At 39.2% G+C, this 18,355-nt stretch overlaps 2 protein-coding genes and 3 non-coding genes across 6 annotated transcripts; all 5 read left to right on the plus strand.

The window, feature by feature from the left end:
• The first annotated feature begins 1,976 nt into the window (after positions 1–1,976).
• mfhas1 (multifunctional ROCO family signaling regulator 1) lies at positions 1,977–6,353 on the plus strand. The gene is made up of 2 exons (XM_062030884.1): positions 1,977–5,076; positions 5,670–6,353. Exons 1-2 carry the CDS (start codon positions 2,244–2,246, stop codon positions 5,798–5,800), a joined length of 2,964 nt encoding a protein of 987 aa, XP_061886868.1. The 5' UTR covers positions 1,977–2,243; the 3' UTR covers positions 5,801–6,353.
• A 3,871-nt stretch (positions 6,354–10,224) lies between these two features.
• On the plus strand, positions 10,225–14,572 carry rpl17 (ribosomal protein L17). 2 transcript variants are annotated; one of them, XM_062030886.1, is made up of 7 exons: positions 10,225–10,291; positions 10,702–10,751; positions 10,929–10,969; positions 12,860–12,994; positions 13,159–13,257; positions 14,130–14,321; positions 14,496–14,572. In XM_062030886.1, exons 2-7 carry the CDS (start codon positions 10,712–10,714, stop codon positions 14,541–14,543), a joined length of 555 nt encoding a protein of 184 aa, XP_061886870.1. In that variant the 5' UTR covers positions 10,225–10,291; positions 10,702–10,711; the 3' UTR covers positions 14,544–14,572. The 2 variants fall into 2 exon arrangements, with proteins under 2 accessions (XP_061886870.1, XP_061886869.1); XM_062030885.1 differs by lacking the exon at positions 10,225–10,291 and adding an exon at positions 10,311–10,393.
• Positions 10,789–10,853, plus strand: LOC133639126 (small nucleolar RNA SNORD58). Its single transcript, XR_009823740.1, has one exon. It is a non-coding gene; the product is annotated as a small nucleolar RNA SNORD58 (small nucleolar RNA).
• Positions 13,032–13,099, plus strand: LOC133639124 (small nucleolar RNA SNORD58). Its single transcript, XR_009823738.1, has one exon. It is a non-coding gene; the product is annotated as a small nucleolar RNA SNORD58 (small nucleolar RNA).
• LOC133639125 (small nucleolar RNA SNORD58) lies at positions 14,364–14,431 on the plus strand. The gene has a single exon (XR_009823739.1). It is a non-coding gene; the product is annotated as a small nucleolar RNA SNORD58 (small nucleolar RNA).
• Positions 14,573–18,355: the final 3,783 nt, after the last annotated feature.

Raw genomic sequence — 18,355 nt, forward strand, 5'->3', positions numbered from 1 at the left:
AGACCTAATGTTGATCTAGAGCAGGGTCACCAACCTGGTGCCCGCGGGCACCAGGTAGCCCGTAAGGACCAGATGAGTAGCCCGCTGGCCTGTTCTAAAAATAGCTCAAATAGCAGCACTTACCAGTGAGCTGCCTCTATTTTTAAAATTGTATTTATTTACTAGCAAGCTGGTCTCGCTTTGCTCGACATTTTTAATTCTAAGAGAGACAAAACTCAAATAGAATTTGAAAATCCAAAAAATATTTTAAAGACTTGGTCTTCACTAACTGACAAAGAAACAGATAACAGATTTGGTGTCCAGTTCAAAGTGTGACATGATTTATTTAAACATTTGAGAGTTGACTTTTGTATTTTACATGAGTTATTATTTTTACAAACATGGTGCAAAGTAATTCATGATTTGTTAAAAAATGTTAGTGGCTAGCTAGTTAAAATGGGATATTGTGATTTCACAAGACTGTCTTAGAAGTCATCATTTGAAAATGTTCAATTTGAAAAATGTACATTTAGAGAAAATATAAAAAGAAAGTTTTGCATATTGATATTTATCTGTTTCTATATATATTTATTGTGAGAAATCATTAAGATGATCAGTGTTTCCACAAAGATAAATATAATTAATTATTAATAATAACATTGAGTTAAAGGTAAATTGAGCAAATTGGCTATTTCTGGCCATTTATTTAAGTGTGTATCAAACTGGTAGCCCTTTGCATTAATCAGTGCCCAAGAAGTAGCTCTTGGTTTCAAAAAGGTTGGTGACCCTTGATCTAGAGATAATAATACTGAATAATGACACATTTTAAATATTTTTTGGACCAAAACCCTTTGGGGTCCCCGGGATCAAGCCTGAGTGGAGGCCTTAATGTATATTTTTTACACATATATTGTATTGGTTTTTAAAATAAAAAAATATCAAAATGGCCCCGCTTGCTTTGATTTTTCAGTGTGCTGCTTTTTGACGTAAATAATGCATTTTATTTTTCTACCTTGGAGGCACTCAAAGTGCACGAGGAGGTTGCACGTGGAACACCAAAATAATAAACTTGATCACCAATCAGCGTTTATGCTTCTTCCTCTCAAACACTGTGATCATTTTTTTACATGATTGATGGGATTTAGATTTTGTGCTGCAGAACACACTCAGTCTTAATGAAATGAAGTATAAGCTGAGCTAAACAAAATTTTGAAAAACATTTTTGAAGAAGGAATTTGTGTAAAAATGTGTGTTTGCGTTGTTTTGTGGACCAGATACAGGTCTATAACCTGTATTACAAACTCCTGTACAGTAGGGAGCGGTGTGCTTCTTTAAAGTTTATTCTTCTTTTTTTTTTTTTTATTAAAAAACAAACATATATCCACAATGTACATGAAAGTCAAGGCAATTTCAACATATTCAACAATTTTACACATCAGTCAAGTTGAGCAAATTACGACTTTAACAGAGCATGTCAAGGAAAGAAAATAAAAGCAAATACAAATAGAGTATTCAAAACTATAGTAAACAATATGATCAAATTCAAAAAGACAAAAAAAGGGCTAATATAAATCCCTTTAAATTATTTCAATATTAAAAATAATAAACAATATGATCAAATTCAAAAAGACAAAAAAAGGCTCATTTAAATCACTTTAAATGTTTAAAATTACAAATAAGCAATTTGATAAAGTTCAAAAAGACAAAAAAGGGCTAAATTAAATCACTTTAAATTGTTTCAATATTAAAAATAAACAATATGATAAAAGAAAAAGTTTGGACACCCCTGATTTATAGAGAGCAGGATATTTTATAGAAATAACCGTAATAAAGTAAAACAATATGGTGTTTTTGTTACCGTGGATTAAAAAAGCAGAATATAAATGCAAAGAAAGAAGATATTTGGCACAGAAGACTGGACATGGCATGAAATAAAAGTGAGGAAGTAAGAGTTAGGATTTAAATGGACTTTCGCTAAGGCCCCGCCTGGAGGGGGAGGAGGGGAGAGGGGCGGGATGATGACGTGGATTTCCGGGCTTTCTCCGAGTGTCTGCAGGAATAAGAAGAAGAGGACGAGAAGCGACTTGTGCGCCGCCGACGACGAGCGTCCCGAAGCGGGCTTGAGGCCATGACGACGCCGCCCCTCCTTAAACCGCCGATCGGCAGCTTGGTGCGCAGCAGCGAACAGACGCCATGCGGCCCCCCCTCCTCCACTGGAATGGCGTCAACAACGTTTCCCGCCAGCGCGGCTGATCCGCTCCAGCATGAGGACGCTGAATGAAAACAAGGAGGGGGGCGCGGGGGAGGAGAACAATGTGAAAGCGGGGCAGCTGTGGCGGGACGCCGCCCTCCGCTCCAGGAAGCTGCGGAGCGACCTCCGCCAGCTGACCCTGTGCTCCAAAGACCAGGACCTGTCCCACATCGAGGCCCTCAACCTGGGCAACAACTTCCTCCACGAGCTGCCCGAAGGTCTGTCGTCCAGCCTCAACAATCTGCGCGTGCTGGTGCTCCGCAGGAACCACTTCACCACCGTCCCGCAGGCCGTGTTCGAGCTCCGGCAGCTGGAGGAACTGGACTTGAGCTACAACCAACTGAGCGGCGTGGCGGAAGGTGTGGTCCATCTGAGCGTGCTGAAGAAGTTGAGCGTGAGCCACAACAACATCCAGCAGCTTCCCGAGCACATCTCCGCTCTGAGGCTCCTGGAGGAACTGGACATCAGTTTCAACCACCTTCACGCCGTCCCCGCCTCGTTCTCCCGCCTGGCCAGGCTGCGCACGCTGGACGTGGACCACAACAAGCTGGGACGCTTCCCACCTGAGATCCTGGCACTTGGCGACTTGGAGGAACTGGATTGCTCCGGCAACACTTTTGAGGTGGTGCCGGAGGACGTGGCAAAGCTGAGGAGCGTGAAAATTTTGTGGCTGAGCAGCCTTCGCTTAAAGTCGTTACCTGAGACCTTCTGCGACCTGCAGCACCTGGAGAGCCTGATGTTGGACGGGAACCAACTGACCGTGCTGCCCGCCGCCTTTGGCAACCTGAAAAGACTCAAAATGGTCAACTTGTCCTCCAACGAGCTGACTGAATTCCCCTCGGTTCTTCTTAACATTTTGGGCTTGGAAGAGATCTACTTGAGCAGGAATAAACTCGCACAAGTACCGCAGGAAATCGGGCAGCTGCAGAATCTGGCCAATCTTTGGCTGGACAACAATGCCATCACGTACCTGCCCAACTCGCTGGTGGACCTGGCAAAGCTGGAGGAGCTGGTTCTCCAAGGGAACCAAATCGCCGTCCTTCCTGATGATTTCGGAAACCTGTCCAAGGTAAACATTTGGAAGGTGAAAGACAACCCGCTCGTCCAGCCTCCGTATGAGGTCTGCATGAAAGGCATCCCGCACATTGCCATGTACCAAAAGGAGCTGGCGCACTCGCAGCTCGCTGTGAAGCCCAGACTCAAGCTGGTTCTGATGGGACTTGCGGGGGCTGGGAAGACACAGTTGCGGCACAGTGTGCTGAGCGGGTCGCACGAAACCGAAGCGGTCAAGGAAAGCGATGGAATCCATGTCGCCAGTTGGGTGGCGGAGGGCGGTCTCACATTCCTCGTCTATGACCTTTCGGGAAACCAGAACCTAGACCTTATTAAAGCTTTTTTCCTCTCCCACGGTGCGCTCTACATCCTGGTGGTGAACCTCAAAGCGTATTCGTCTTGTCACTTTTATGCCCACGTTGGCTACTTCCTTCACTTGCTGGGTGCCAAGGTGCCTGGGGCTGTTGTGTTATTGGTGGGCACGCACATCGACCGGTGTGGGGAGGTGGAGCTGGAGGAGAAGAGGCTTGACATCCACCGCCAGGTCGGCCTACAGTGGAGGAGGGACGCCCAAGTCCTGATTAGTCTGACGCTAAACGTGGACCAGGCCCTTCAGCAGGGCTACGCTGCACGCACCTCCAACCCTTATAACCCCTTCTATGGCGTCTCCGACTGTAATCTGCAGCAGAAAAAGTCCCGGTTACAGTTCCTGCTGAGCAACCGCCTTCAGATCTTATCTCCGGTGCTGAGCGTCAGCACGGAGACCCAGACTAACATCCAGCACCTGAGGGAGAAACTAACATTTGTTGCTGAGCACCTTCACATCTTCCCCAACCTTCACCGAGTGCTGCCCAGGTCCTGGCAGACGCTGGAGGAGCTGCACCTCAAGTCCAACGACCTGTGGCTCTCCTGGTGGGACGCGACTCGCCTCGGGCATCAGGTGGGGTTGACGGAGGAGCACCTGCACAGCGCCTTGTCCTACCTGCATGAATGCGGCCAGCTGCTCTACTTTGAGGGCAACCCTGCCCTGAAGGATTATGTCTTTCACAACATTTCACGCCTTATAGGCGTCCTTAACGTTTTCTTTCAAAGTGACGTGCTGGGCCGCCTCGTCCCAGAGGTCGAGGAGGAAGAGAACTCTGGGCCGGCGCGGCTGCAGAATCGTTTGGAGAGTTTCCTCCGATGCGGCCTTTTACCCTCCACCGCCATCCACCTGCTGCTCTGCCCCCCCGTCCAGACCCAGCGGGACCTCAAGCTCTCCATGGAGCTTCTGGAGAAGATGGGCATCTGCTACTGCGTCAACAAGCCCCGCGGCAACTCCCCAAATGGCGCTGCCGTGCTGTTGTACAAGTTCCCCGTCTTCGTTGCCAGCGAGGAGACCGAACCGGACCAAAGCTCCCATCCTCCCTGTCAGCTGCTGTCGGTGGAGCAGCTGCAAATCCGATACAGCTTCCCCTTCCTGTTCCCGCCCGGACTCTTTGCTCGCTTCGGCGTGCGCATCGACAGCCACGTGGCTCAGAGGTCGGACGGCCCCAACCGCATTCTGGCATACCGAGGCAAGGTGCCGGTTGTGATCAGCCACCGTCCCTCTGTGGGGAAGCTCCAGGCGGACACTTTGTCCATCGCCAGCCACGCATCACTGCCAAACATCTGGACGGCGTGGCAGGCCATCACGCCGCTGCTCCACGAGCTGAACGCGCTGCTGCGGGAATGGCCCGGCCTTCACTACGTCGTCCACATCCTGTGCTCCAAGTGCCTCCGCAGGGGGTCCAGCAACCCACACGCCTTCCCAGGTAAACCCCTTCCCGTCTGCCAGGTGACATCACTATTTTTGGTGTGACACATCAGCACACATTTTGATGTTCATTGTGTATTTATGATTTATGACCTCATCGCAGGCACTCATCCTGTTACAGGAGTTAGCGGTTATCCCCCGTACACGTGCGCTCACCGGATTTACCCGGGACACGGTGTGGGTCATGTGATCCGGTCAAACACTGCATGAGAATGTTCTTCCCGAGGCATTAGGAGTCTCTATCTGTGACACACACACACAGGTCGCTGGCTGGTGGTGTGTTGAGGCATGCAGACAAGCAGAGTTATTTTGGGATTCTTCCTGGTGTGCTGGAAGTAGGACAGGCATTCCTCGGGATCGGGGGCGGGGCCAAGACTGGGTCATGTGTTCAGAGTGCATATTTGCTTTGTACCACACTCTCACAGAGCTCTCACTGACATACTCAAAAAGTGCTCAGGCCCCCCCCTGCTGGAGGGATGTGTGAATGACAGGCTGTTGAGTGCTTCCTGCCACTGAGCCATGTTTATTTGTTTATTGGGTTATTAATAATGCACAGTATCTGACTAACAGTTTGTCTTTGTTGTGTTGCAGGTGAGTTGCTGGGTCAGCGGCGGCCTGACGGACTGACTGAGCTGGTCTGCCCAAAGAACGGTTCAGAGAAGGTCAACGTGGCTCTGGTCTACCCGCCTACACCCACTGTGCTCAGCACCTCCCCCGAGTGAAGATGTCCTTCCCACAGTACTGCCTGCACTTTTCTTTAAGATTCTTCCATTCTATGAACCTTTTTCTAGTCACATGATGGTTTGCTGATGCCGTCAGAGCGCGACTGGTCTCAGGACTCGACTCATGACTATTTGGGGGTGGGGGGGTTTCGGTCACGTCCCAGCATGCAATGCCAAGCGAGCTTTTAATTTATTCTTCAGCTGATCTAAAATAGAACGTTGCATTCGTCATCCCATTTGTGTCCTGAAGCTCACAAAAGAGCAAAGTTGCAATACGTTGTCGTCCTGTCAGCTGACGCGCTGGCACATTACCGTGGCAACACATGACAGGACTACCGCAAAGAGCAACGATGATGTGCTTTTTGACGTAAATAATGCATTTTATTTTTCTACCTTGGAGGCACTCAAAGTGCACGAGGAGGTTGCACGTGGAACACCAAAATAATAAACTTGATCACCAATCAGCGTTTATGCTTCTTCCTCTCAAACACTGTGATCATTTTTTTACATGATTGATGGGATTTAGATTTCTCCTGCAGAACACACTCAGTCTTAATGAAATGAATTATAAGCTGAGCTAAACAAAATTTAGGAAAACATTTTTGCAGAAGGAATTTGTGTAAAAATGTGTGTTTGCGTTGTTTTGTGGACCAGATGCAGGTCTATAACCTGTATTACAAACTCCTGTACAGTAGGGGGCAGTGTGCTTCTTTAAAGTTTATTCATTTTTATTTTTTTATTAAAAAACAAGCATACATCCACAATGTACATGAAAGTCAAGGCACTTTCAACATATTCAAAAATTATTTTAATATTAAAAATAATAATAAACAATATGATCAAATTCAAAAAGACAAAAAAAAGGCTAATTTAAAACACTTTAAATGTTTAATATTAAAAATAAGCAATTTGATAAAGTTCAAAAAGACAAAAAAGGGCTAAATTAAATCACTTTAAATTGTTTCAATATTAAAAATAATAAACAATATGATAAAATTCAAAAAGACAAAAAAGGGGTAAATTTATTTCACTTTAAATGTTTTCAATATTAAATATAACAAACAATATGATAAAATACAAAATTAAAAAAGACAAAAAAAAGGGCTAATTTAAATCACTTTAAATGTTTTCAGTATTAAAGATAAACAATATGATAAAATACAAAAGTCTAAAGGACAAAAAAAAGGGTTAATTTAAATCACTTTAAATGTTTTTAATATTAAAAATGATAAACAATATGATAAAATACAAAATTCAAAAAGACAAAAAAGGGCTAATTCAAATCACTTTAAATGTTTTCAATATTAAAAAATAATATGATAAAATACAAAATTCTAAAGGACAAAAAAAAGGGCTAAATTAAATCACTTTAAATGTTTTCAATATTAAAAATTATAATAAACAATATGATAAAATACACAATTCAAAAAGACAAAAAAAGGGCTAATTTAAATCACTTTAAATGTTTTTATTACTAAAAAATATAATAAACATTATTATAAAATACAAAATTCAAAAAGGCAAAAAAAAGGGCTAATTTAAATCACTCATTTTTTTCAAAAAAGATAACAATTAAAGAGCTTTTGTACTTTTAACCATTTTCCAAGATGTAATTGATCATTTGAAACCATTAATCAATTCAATTAATAAACCAGCATTTCTATGTTAGCATCATTTACAAATATGCCACATTTGATCTCTTCCATATGGGGACATCTCCACACCCTTGTCTCTCAGCCAATTATGTGCACCTTTAAAGTCATGGCTGCATCAAACATTTCCGTGAGCATAGGCTGATCCTGGCCAATGAAAAGACCATTTTTACAGTTGTTCTGACTTTGTGCAAAAATATAATATTTTAATATCTGAAAAATATTGACTTGAGATTTTGAAATTCCGTCCCGATGCAGTAATAACAATCAAGAGCATCACGACCGAAATTTAGACAGTACAGTCATCTGGAAAACATGCCAGACCAAAATCCTCAGTCTTTGTCAATGCTGTAAAATGGAATACAGTTTTTTTAAAGTAAATAAACCAAAACAGCAAATACTAAATTAGGGAGGTAGCATTAATTAAAAATGCACAACATATATCAAACCAATAAATATTTAATGATAACTTTTTGTAATCTACAACCTGAATCAATAGTCCATCTATTGTTTACTGTCTACCTGTGATTATATTTTGGGTTAATATATGAACAAAAATATAGCAAACGAAAGAATACAAATCAAAAAACACAATTATTATGATTACTTATATATATTGCTTTATTTTCCTAATTGTATCCATTGCCATGCAAAATACAGTAAATATTTGCATCCTGCTTGGTAAATATTACATTTACAATTGCAAAGCACTATAAACAATCAATATCAGGAAGAAACAAAGCAATAAAAACACTCAACATTGTCAATAAACGCTACATGAACAATGTATTGGAATAAACGTGTTTATTTCCCCTATGTTTTATGTTAACTTCAGTCTTTTATGTGCTTTGTATTTTCACTTTTTTTTACTGTGTTGTGATTTTATTCAGTTTTTAGTTCACTCAAAATACTTAATTAACTGTCATTGATGTATGGAAGCCTGTTTCCGCCACAAAAAAAATATCCCATTGGTAAGTCATAATTATGCGATAAAAAGTCGAAATTATGAGGGGAAAAGATCAAAAAATTCTGAAATGAAAAGTCATAATTATGAGATAAAAATTCGAAATTATGAAATAAAAAGTCATACTTATAAGGGAAAAAAGTCAAAAAATTATGAAATGAAAAGTCATAATAATGTGATAATGAGTCATACTTATGAGGGGAAAAAGTCAACAAATTATGAAATGAAAAGTTATAATTATGAGATATAAAGTCAAAATTATGCGATAAAAAGTCATGCTTATAAGAGAAAAAAGTCAAAAAATTATGAAATGAGAAGTCATAATTATGAGATGAAAAGTCAAAATTATGCGATAAAAAGTCATGTTTATGAGCGAAATAAGGCAAAAAATTACGAAATGAAAAGTCAAAATTATGTGATTAAAAAGTCATGCTTGTGAGGGAAACAGTCAAAAAAATATGAAATGAAAAGTCGAAATTATGAGATAAAAAGTAATACTTGTCAAGGAAAAAAGTCATATTATGAGGGGAATATGAAATGTAAAGTCATAATGATGAGATAAGTCAAAATTATGAGACAAGAAATTTTATCTCATCGTTATGACTTTTTATCTCATAAATTCGACTTTTCATCTCATAATTTTGTCATTTTATCTCAAAATTTCGATTTTTATTGTGTCTCACAATTATGATTTTTTTCATCTCTTAAATATGACTTACCATTTAGAGGTACTTTTTTCAGTGGTGGAAACACACTATCATCTGAATGCATAATTAATATACAAAACATTTGATATTTAAAAAGCAAAAGGAGGGGGCAAACGAGTGGAACATCCGTTTCTCTGAAGTGAGATCAAAGTTGTCCACCAAAGGCTGTTGCATTCTGGAAGAACTATTACCCTCATATTGAGTTCTGTTAATCTGTCATCGCAAATGAAACTAAAGAAGTACACATCAAAATAATTCATACATTTTACCCATGTAACTCATATTTAGCCAAATTCATACAAGATGTTCCTCCAGAATGCACATTTTGTCAAATAGTCAATTACCCATTTTTTATTTTTTTTTAAAGAATATTTATTTATTCATTTGATAGGGAAATCATAATACAGCTACTGAGAAAACAGACAGCCCCCCCACCCTCGAAAAAAATAACAATAATAAAAGTAAAAAATACAAAAAAATTAATAAATAAATCAATAAAATAAAAAATATATAAATAAATAAATAAACTTATTTTTTCTTCACCCATTGGTTTTTTGATTGTCCCTTATCCTAATTGTTTTGGACTGAAGTTTCATGTATTCTGTTTAGTACATACAATTGTTTCATGTTAAAAAAAGAAATGGTTTTGTTTTTACATTGTAATTTTAATCAAGGGTTGGAGAATGCAAAACTGTTATGTATTTTAGGTACATTCAACATTCATAAATCCAGAGTATTATCATGCAAATAATTATTTTTGTATTATTTATTTTTTATTTAATTTATTATTTTATTCTGAAGTTCAAAAAAAAAAGTACAACTCACTATTAATGACAAAGGAAAACAAAACGGCCATTCTAACCTCGCACGTCATGTTCCTTGTTTTATTTGTATTTATTTATTTATTTAATTGTATTGTATTATACTTTTGTGTGTTTGTGTGTTATTTGTCACTACTTTCTGTTTATATGTTACTTCTTGTTATTATATGAAAACACTTTCGGAATTCTTAAATGTTTGTATTATACTGTTACCAAAATAAAGTTTTGAAAAGGACAAAAAAAAGTGGAGCATCCGTCCTCCTGTCCACCAGGGTGCGCTGACACTAAAGAGGTGGACACTCGCCAGCTCCACTCTGCTACTTCCTCTTCCTTCCGCGGCCTCAGAGGTAGGAGCAGTCTTTTCTAAACCGGCTACGCAATCGGCTTTAATCTTCACTAAATATTTGCCATCCTTTGTTGTAAAGCGCTTGATATGAACGCAATGTTAGGTAAATGTTAGAATTATGGCGGAAATGATATATTTGTCACATGAAGGTAGATTTTTTTAGGGTGCCAGGGTGGCGTCTGTCCGCCATGTTGGCTGCCTTCATGTTAAACTGCGGTTTTTAACGCCGCCGAATTAAAAGTCAGCAAACGAACGTCGGTGTGCGTCGCTTCTTTTTGGGATGTTAGTTGTATAAGTAATTTGCGAAGCTAAAACAAGGCTTAGTATCGGAGGTTCGCTAAAGCTAAACGCTCGCTAGCCTGCTAGCTAAAACAGAATCTTTTTTTGTAATTGTTTTACGTTTTGTTTCAGATCTCTGAAAATGGTCCGCTACTCTCTCGACCCCGAGAACCCGACAAAGTGTGAGTATAAAGATATAAGCAAAATGTTTCATTTAAGTCGCGATGATTACAACTTAGGACACCTTTGGATACCCCATGAAAGCAACCATATAGCTGAGCGCCTTTCAAAATAATCGTCCGTACTTGAATCACATGAAGGCAAATAAAGCTGTTTCTGACTGGCATTTTGTCTTCTAGCATGCAAGTCGAGGGGCTCCAACCTACGTGTTCACTTTAAGGTGAGGCTGATCCACTAATGTTGCTTTCATTTGCACCAGTAAGGTCACATGACTTATTACTAATTTGTAGAAGGCTAAGCAGTGCAAACAGTTTTCACTTTCGTTGTAAAATGCATCTAATATGCTTGTTCTAGTTGAATGATCCAATGTGATGCATTATGTGTACTAACATGGCCAGTCATTTGATAAAGTAAATAACTGCTCATTCTTTGTTCTTTTGCATCATTATCAATCCCTGTTTAATACAAGAAAGCATGTTTTTTTTATCTATTCTAACTCCTAAATTAACATGAGTACGTCAGCTTACAATGGAGTCAAAAGGAGTCGCTGTACTTTGTCTATAATGCCCTCTAAAAATATTCAAACACCATTGAATTATGGGGAAATGACTACAAAAGTACACTTCATTCATTAACTGTGTTACAAAAAGGTCAGTTAGAACAATACATAATGTTGGCTATAGAGAACATTCAAGCCCCTTATTCATCGAATTGAAAATACTGAAATTCCAAGACGAAGTGAATTTGCAAACAGCTAAAATTATGCACAAAGCAAACTACATATAACCTACTACCCAAGAATACACAACAATACTTCCCAAAAAAAGAGGAGAAATATAACTAGAGATAAATGCAATTTAAAACATTTGTATGTGCGTACGTACAACACTTAAGACCTTCAGTATACCAGTATGTGGAATTAAATTATGGAATGGATTAAGCAAAGAAATCAATGTACTAATATGATCCACTTCAAGAAACTCTTCAAACTTTGTTTACAAAGGACCATGCTAAACATTTTGAATTAATTTCATCCATCCATTCATTTTCTAGATATTTATCTCACCATATGAAATTTAACTTCAATAATTATTTATTTTTTATGTTTTAAGATATGGTGTATGCTGTGAATAAATTAAAAACATAAAGTGAACAAGTGTTAGCAGCTGCTGTGTAAAGGAGAAGGGGTAGGATTAAAATAAGCTATGCTTCTTCCTACTCCTTTATGAACATGTTGAATAGAGTAACTGGAAATTGTGATGTATCATGTTGTATGCATGTTCAAAATAAACTCACTCATTGTTTTATATACATGTATATGAGTAATGCAGTAAAAGGCACATTCTGAAAGTAATTTTAATGTATTTTTCTCACCTTAAGCATACGGTGGCGTGTTGATTTAAGTCCTCACAAGGGTCGTCTTTTTGTTCAACTACTACTATTCATGTAGACAAACATAATAAAACAATCACTTATGTTAATGTTGCCTTTACTAAGATGACGACTGATGGGATGTTCATATCTTCCCATTTAGATGAAGTTAGTCATTACCCTTGCAAAGGGTTAAAAAAAGTGGGCGCAAACGAGCGTCTTTCTTGCCATCTCTGAGTCTGAAGTTAAGTGTCAATGTTGACCAACTTCTCGGTTTATGGCCACAACATTCTACTATCCAGGCGAGAAGTATGATCCATAATCTATAATGAACTTACCTACTCAAGAGGCAAGCGAGCCGCTCCCCAGCTCATGTCAATATAGCAGCACAAGCTAGTTGCCTCTCTGTGATCAATGCACTGACAAAAATAGGTAATTTATTGTTGACACTTATAATAATATTGCGAATACCTGGTTAATCAGGTCACAAAATGTAAATGGTGTATTGTTGGGGGGTTTTAGATGGTTATTTAGAGCTTTGTGGGCGCGATAGGGGAGCTCTCATTGGCTCCATTGTTAGCTGATTTTAGCTGACGTTTAAGATTTAGAATGCACATAAAATGTTGTTTCTCATAAGTATTGTGAACGATAGGCAAAAAAAGGCAATTTCCCCTTTAACTGTATGGTATCCATCAGTCAGTGCAAAGGCAGGCTACTTAATGTGATGCCTTGTTTTTAGAACACCCGTGAGACGGCCCAGGCCATCAAAGGCATGCACATCCGCAAAGCCAACAAGTACCTGAGAGACGTCATCGTCAAGCACCAGTGTGTCCCCTTCCGCCGCTACAACGGCGGCGTAGGCAGGTGCGCTCAGGTGAGTCTATCCTGTGTGCAGCACTAAAGAGGAGTGGCTACGGTGATGACAATCTTAGGACACCTTTGGAATTATGATGAAAAAAAACGTTTGGTTCTGAGTGGCCGCTTGCTCTGACAAGAAGTGTGTACTTTTGGGCCCGAGATGACGCTTGTCTCTTTCAGGCCAAACAGTTCGGCTGGACGCAGGGTCGCTGGCCAAAAAAGAGTGCAGAGTTCCTGCTGCACATGCTCAAGAATGCAGAGAGCAACGCGGAGCTTAAGGTAAGCACTAAGTCAGTGATTCTTAGTTTGTACGTTTAGGTACGCGGGCTCCATCTAATGGTACGCCAGGAATAACTTCATTAAAGCTTCAGTTATTGTTCAAACCAATGGTTCAGTAGCCAGACGTAGTAAATATACATGTTAAATAAAACCTGTCTATTTAGGCCTATTACGCTACTGTATTTTGATGTTGGTCGTTGTGGTGGTACTTGGGAGAGCCAAGAGTTTTGAGGTGGTACTTGCTGAAGAAAAGTCTGAGATCATAGGTTTTGTTTTTAAATATGGTATTTATCAGCATCAATTAAAGTGTGTATATATAGGCTCCTGTGACCCTGTGGGACAAGCGGTAGAAAATGGATGGATATACCTATTACATTTAATTTATATCAATCCAAACGCTCCCAACATATGCCTTACAAAACAGCTGTGTAATTATCTGATGAAAAACACCACTTCTTTACACCAAAATGCTGTGCTGTTTTTCACAGATTTTGGTGCTAGCTAATACAAATTAATTGCTTAAGTAGTATTTAAAAGGTTGCTCGAGGAAAACAGATTTTGAACATGTTAATCTATGTATTGGCACACATCTGACATGCTTTACTGTCAGGGAAGTTGATACAAGCACACCTTAATGTGAGAAGTTGGCTACACATAAGTTTACTATTAGTGAGTTAGCTAAGTTAAGACAAAATGCATGCGTGCACCTTTTTAAGAGTAATATGTTAACTACAGGTGCACATATGTTTATGTAATTGATAGTACTGACAATCAGTCTTGAGCAACTCTAGCTTGGCCGTCGATGGAGCTGAGCCTCCAATAGCAGTGCAGTGTTGTATTGTGATGTGACAATGAATGCACGTTGCTTTCAGGGTCTTGACGTGGACTCTCTGGTCATCGAGCACATTCAAGTCAACAAGGCGCCAAAGATGAGGCGACGTACATATCGCGCGCACGGCCGCATCAACCCGTACATGAGCTCTCCCTGCCACATCGAGATGATCCTCACAGAGAAGGAGCAGATTGTTCCCAAACCAGAGGAGGAAGTGGCGCAGAAGAAGAAGGTAAGAGTTTGGTGGGAAGGTGACTCTTGTGCTGTGGAAATGCTGCTGTGATGACTACTTAGGACACCTTTGGAAAACCCATGAAAATAACTTACAAGATCCTGAGCAGCATCCTCTGATGACAGGAGCTGCCCATGCACATTACCCTGCTTACTTGTGTGTTTGTGTGTGCAGGTTTCACAGAAGAAGCTCAAGAAGCAGAAGTTGATGGCACGCGAGTAACTTAAAATAAAATCAACTTGTCACCAGGACACTTTCTGCTCTTTATTCACACGTGCTCTTCATGACACTGAGTTTGGTGTGTGCAGACTTGCATGGAAACATTTGACACTTCAAAAACTTAAAGGTTCAAGACCGGGTCCTCAATGTTTGTCTGACCAAGGACCGCCAAACTAAAGTAGAGATGGAGCTTCCTAAAATAACTTTGTTGTGAAATATTCACTTGTCTCTCCCAGAGGTTAGAGTTAGGGTACTCACCCTTCCTTAGTGATGTAAGCGGAGTTTGATAATAAAGTTCAATCCTATACTTAATTTTTAAATGGATTAGCTCTTGTCACACAGAACACATGAGGAACATTTAAAATACACAATGATTAAATGGAACTTAATGAAAGAATAAAAAGAGAACCCCTTATGCCAGCTTTTTTCTGAGACATTTTTACATCTAACTTTGTCCCACAGCCACATTGCATTTGTCAAGTGTGTCAAAACCAACCAGCCTTCACAATAAAACACCTTGCTTTGAACTTGGTAATAATGGGATCCCAGACCTAAGCTATTTTTTTAAGCCAACGTGGCCTTTTTTTTAAAATTTCCGTATAAACCTGCCAACTCGTCCACTATCCAGTGTACCGTGGTTAGCTAGCTACTTAGAACTAACCATGCCAGTAAGCTGAGTGCAGCCTCCAGGTGGACAGGTCCCACTAACGGGGACAACCTGTGCAACTGTTGCATAGTGCCTTACTTGCACTCATGCAGGCTTTGGAGAGATGTATTAGGAGCTAGGCTAAGCTAGCTTGGGTGTGAAGCATTAAAAAAAATCAGGGAATGATTCAACAAATGTCCAGTTTGGACCGTGTTATAGTATAGGTTAACTAGTGAGGCGGTAAAGAGGATGAACTTAGCAGATTGGGAAAAGCAGGAAATACCCTTAATGGCAACACGAGTGCTGTTACATCTTGTTTCATGAATATATTGCTGTTGATCACTAGAAATGATGTCATGATTTAAAATACTAAACCCACTGGTAACTTGTTGTAGACCTAGTGCTGCATGGCCAAAGTTGCCTGGAAACACTATAAAGTATAAACATGAATTTATTAAGACTACATGTAATAAAAAGCTTGTTGAATACTCTAGCAGCAGATACCATGACCGCAATCTTACATCCATGACTTGACTGACTCCCTCATTCAACAAAATATTTTGAGTTTTTACAATTACAATTTGTCAAATATAGCCATCAAATGTCGTCTTCATGAAATTCCTTATAGCGATGTAGTGAAGAGAGAGTTTCTCAAAACAATGGAAAAAATGGACCGAATGCTGTCAAACCTTGTTGGAATGGTAAAGATACTTTATCAACAAAAACTATTCACTACTGATGCTGTGGTACAGTCATGAAAAAAAGGTGTGGCTTTCAGTTGATCACTTCTAATAGATATAAACCATAGGTAAGTTCTCTTGCATTATTACAGGATTTCTTTATGGGAAATGCATTCCAAAGCATCGTCAAAATGGCAAAATCTCTTCAAAAGGGCCCCTTGACCCCTGGCAATTTTTAGTTCCTTTTTGTTTTACCTCACTGGGATCCCTGGTAATTATATATATATATCATTAAATTAGGTCACTGTTGCGCTTCTTTCTGGTGGATTTGCAGTCATGTGTACCTTCTTTTTAACCCGTGTTGTCATTCAGCTTTTATTCAAACTACTGTCCCAGGCTAGTATGGAAGGATAACTTTCTCCTCCCAGATTTTGCAACAAAATGGACTTGATGACCTTTCTATCTTTCATGGACATTTATACACTTTAATGACGGTGGATCTTCATCTCAAGAAATGGGTAGCAAATTTAAGGCTATTTGTGGCCGTTAGGACTTCTCTGGAGCTTTTCATGATCATTTTCATTCTGCATGCAGGGACATATAATTAAGCCTGTAAGGGTACGGTAACTAAAATGTGTAACCCCAGTATATGATATGTAAAACTGAGTTATCTAACTTGAAGCACTAAGCAGACATTGCAGCACCGCACACCAGCAACTCTGACCTCCGCCTGCATGATGCAAATAGTTATGGAGTCATCTTTTGTTACTAGCTCATTTATTCGTTTTTGTAATAAAAAATAATCAGGAATGTAGCAGTATTAATGATAACCACGGTAAAACGGTTCGTATTACTGTTTTATATTAAAATTATTGAAAAACTGACTGATAACTGCACTTTCATGAACTCGCTGACTGATACGAAGACTAAAACACTATCAGTGAAGCATTAGGAACATAAAGCATGCAAAGTAGTCTTTTTTTCTGACTGTATTTTAGTTACTTGAAAAAAAAGATTACTAGGTCAAAACATTTCTGTGTACTTTTTGAGCATATTCAACCATACGTGATGACATTTTCATATCGATACAACCCAAATACAGTTTAATATAAAAAGATGTTTCAATAAAAAATAATCAGCCTTAAATGTCACTTGCATTACATCTTCGCACTTCATGTTGCAGACCTGTTTTAAGATGCAAGCTGAAACTTTTTTAAACGATATAAGCAGGTGAACATGCCTCTGACAAAAATGTAAAAATGTTATCAAACAAATTGAATTTCTAAACATTGTACGAGAAAATCAAAGATGAGCTCGTGGACAACTTGTTTATAGCATTCACAATGATCTGACATTCCTCTGCTTCTCCTGACTATTAAACATTTTTATGCCTCAAATGCTCAAACAATCCACTGGTTTGTGCTTGTCAAAGCTCTGTCTGCTGACCATGCTTGTGTAGTTTTTTTATTGTGCACTTCCATCCAAATCTTGGCGTTAGAATGTTTCTACTTCAGATAATGTACAGAGTACACGTAGTAGCTCTGCATGAGCTTGTCACAACATGCAAGTCTATTACTGCAATGTGTGAAGTCATAAATAACATACAGGAAACCATTTTATCCGCAACAGCCGATTTATGTCCAGTAGGGTTAGGACATAGAATACCTTAGTGACAGAACCAGCAGGATTTACTGTTTTAAAAGATCCAATATCTTCTCTTCCACAGTATAATCAATGTTTAATGTTTTAAAGCCCAGTCTCAAGAAGCCCTAAGATTAGCCTTATTAATGCAATGATGAAATCATAAGCTATGTGATTTAAGTATTGCAAAGTACCCTGAAAATACATCCAACGTTGTTCTACAAATAACTGTTCTACACTGCTTTACCAGTAAACGTTTAAGGATTAAGCCCAGATGTGCAGTACTATAAAATATATTTAACGTGTAGCAAGATATGTCGCCACACACTAAAAAAGGTTGGGTTAAAAAATAACCCAACTGCTGGTTCAAAAAAGGACAAGCCCCTTATTTGAGTTATTTTAACTCAAAATTTTGGTTAACCCAACTTTTGCGTTGAATTATTTAACCCAAAAATTGAGTTAAGCTAACTCAATGTTGGTTGATTCATAATCCAACTATTGGGTTGAATGTATTTAACACAAACGTTGAGTTATGCTCACTACAATGTTGGCTTATTCCCAACCCAACTATTGGGTTGTGCAATTTAGCGCTCCTCGACCCAATAGTTGGTTAAAAATTATACATTTTACTGCTGGTTTGTCTTACTCCTTAAAAACTACTCATCAAAATTATTTTTATTCCATTAAATTATACTCAAAAGAAAGATATGAGTGACATTTTTTTTTTTTTACAAGAATTGCCGTGAATGGTCATAGTAGTTCTATACAGCATGCTCAAATATGTTCATGTACGTAAGATGTGTGATCGTAAATAACGTTAATGAGATTAATCCTTAATAAAATTCCCT

Source organism: Entelurus aequoreus, linkage group LG21, assembly GCF_033978785.1.
Source record: "Entelurus aequoreus isolate RoL-2023_Sb linkage group LG21, RoL_Eaeq_v1.1, whole genome shotgun sequence".
NCBI lineage: Eukaryota > Metazoa > Chordata > Actinopteri > Syngnathiformes > Syngnathidae > Entelurus > Entelurus aequoreus.